We start from the raw sequence: 2329 nt of genomic DNA on the forward strand, positions 1-2329 counted from the left end.
CTTTAACAAACTTGCAAGCATGGTATTCTGTATTGCAAAGTCAGTGGAAGTGCTCTAGTGCTTTCCAGTGCAGAAAGGAACACTGTTAGTTTTCAAATGTATCACACTGGGGTAGTTTCCACCTCACCGAGTGCCATAAAACCAAAGGGAAAAATGACAACTTCTAGAGCTTTTTTCATGCTGTTTGTTTTTAAACACATTTTAGTATTTTGTTGGCAGCTAGTGGCTTAAGATTGTATTCCTTTTAAGATTATTCATAAACTGATCACAATCAGAAAAGTGACTGGACCTGGGTTTTGTACTTAGTTGCTCCTTCTGTTGGAAAGAGTCCTAAGTGGAAGCTGTGCTACTTCCAGGTGAAACATCTCCTACCCTTGGAACACTAGAGCTGGAAAAGAGTCTTTGAGAGGAAGCAGAGAAGAACTCCAGAAAACTAGTGTCTCTTCCCCATGTTTTTGGTAGTAACATTTTATATGGAAAAGGGGAGAGGGTATTAATGCAACTCATTAGAGTTTTTTTAAATATCCAGTAGATAAAATAATAGTGTTTTTTATTTTTAATTTTTTGGAAGTGTAAACTATTAGTTGAAATGTGAATCAGGACTGTTCAGACATCATTTATTTGTAACCATCCCCTACTTGCTCCTGCCTCTTGTGCTGTTACGTGTCTTATGGCTTGTTTTATGTGTGGAATCCAATCCACAAGCAATCTTGAGTCAGGCTTTGAAACCAGCTTGCATGGACATTACTTGGATAGTTGTGGTTTTAGATTATCTGTCAGTTGGCTTGACCATCTTTTGCACTGAAGCAGGATCACATCTTTGTGGCTTCTAAAACTGATGCGATTTGTTTTTACAGGAATGGAATAGCAAACTGCCGGATGCGGACAGAAAGCGAACAGTCCTGTGGCTCTCCAGTTGTTAGCGGTGACCCAAAGGAGGATCACAACTACAGCAGTGCCAAATCTTCCAACCACAGGAGCACATCACCTGCTAGTGACTCCGTTTCCTCTTCCTCAGCTGATGACCAGTATGAATTTGCAACTAAAGGTAGCCAAGACAGCAGTGAAGGAAGTGAAGTTAGCTTCCAGAGCCACGAGAGCCATAGTGAAACAGAAGAAGAGGACAAAAAGCAAAATCGGAAGGAGACCAAGGATTCTTTAGCTGACAGTGGGTATGCATCCCAGCACAAGAAAAGGCAACATTTAATGAAGGCGAAAAAAGTACCAAGTGACACACTGCCTCTTAAAAAGAGACGTACGGAAAAGCCCCCTGAGAGTGACGATGAGGAGATGAAAGAAGCAGCAGGATCGCTCCTGCATTTAGCAGGAATTCGATCCTGTTTGAACAACATCACCAATCGGACGGCAAAGGGGCAGAAAGAGCAAAAGGAAACCACAAAAAATTAGAACAAATCAATGATTTGTTTGAACTTACAAAGTTTTGTTTCAGCACGTCAGGTGAATTCTAATGATTTGTGGCAATATCAGCAATTTTTTCCTTTTTTGTTTTTCTTTCTATTTGTTTTTGGTTTGTTTCTTTCTTTTTTTTTCCTTTTTTTTTTTTTTTGGACCCTTAAGATTTTTATTTTTAAAGGAGATTGAAGCCATAGAACTCATACTGACACTCAGCTAATTTACAAAAGCTTTTCATTACCTGAAGACAAAAAGTTAAAAAAAAAAAAAAAAAAGCCAAAATCACCATTGCTTTCTTCGGCTTCTCAAAAATGCATGGTTGAATACGCAGTGACATCAACATTAATGTGATGAGAGTAAAATTAGGCACTTGGAAATCCCTCTTATACTAGAAGAGCTGTGCATAATTTAGTAATCATTCAGGCCTGGCCCTTAAGAATTTTTTTTAATGGCCTTACAATTGGGTTAGAAGTGAGTGTGAATAAAGAGATTTGGGGGAAAGAGGAGGCACGTACTTCTCAACACCCAACCAAGAACCATCTAGTGGCACTTGGATACGTTGTGCCATAGGAGTCTTTGGACAGCCACTGGTGGCAACTGCGCAAACCGGAATGCACTTGTAGTGCTTTTCCTACTATATGTGGCTCATAATGTGAAGACTGATAACTTTTAAGTTTGGGGAAATTTGAATTACGTATGCAATGGGTTTCAGTGAAATAATGAGAAGAAGTGGGAGGGGGGTGCACTGTTAGTAGCATCGTTAATCACTGAATTCTGTCTTCTATATTAAAAGAATGTTCAAAAAGCCATAAGCCCGAAGATTGGCACTGCGTGCAAAAAATAATAGTAATAGGGAAAAACAAGCTATGTCTTCTAAACTGCCTGAGTGAAAAGCAATCAAGTCTAAGAAATTACA

At 39.2% G+C, this 2329-nt stretch overlaps 1 protein-coding gene across 1 annotated transcript in view; it reads left to right on the forward strand.

The window, feature by feature from the left end:
- LOC104528841 (forkhead box protein N3-like) overlaps positions 1-1407 on the forward strand; it is a 27736-nt gene extending 26329 nt beyond the window's left edge. The window contains exon 5 of the mRNA XM_010172975.2: positions 858-1407. Within this exon, the coding sequence (XP_010171277.2) occupies positions 858-1407 (550 nt within the window). The remainder of the gene's footprint in view (positions 1-857) is intronic.
- The last annotated feature ends 922 nt before the right edge of the window (positions 1408-2329 follow it).

This window comes from Antrostomus carolinensis, unplaced genomic scaffold (genome assembly GCF_000700745.2).
Source record: "Antrostomus carolinensis isolate BGI_N321 unplaced genomic scaffold, ASM70074v2 scaffold3318, whole genome shotgun sequence".
NCBI lineage: Eukaryota > Metazoa > Chordata > Aves > Caprimulgiformes > Caprimulgidae > Antrostomus > Antrostomus carolinensis.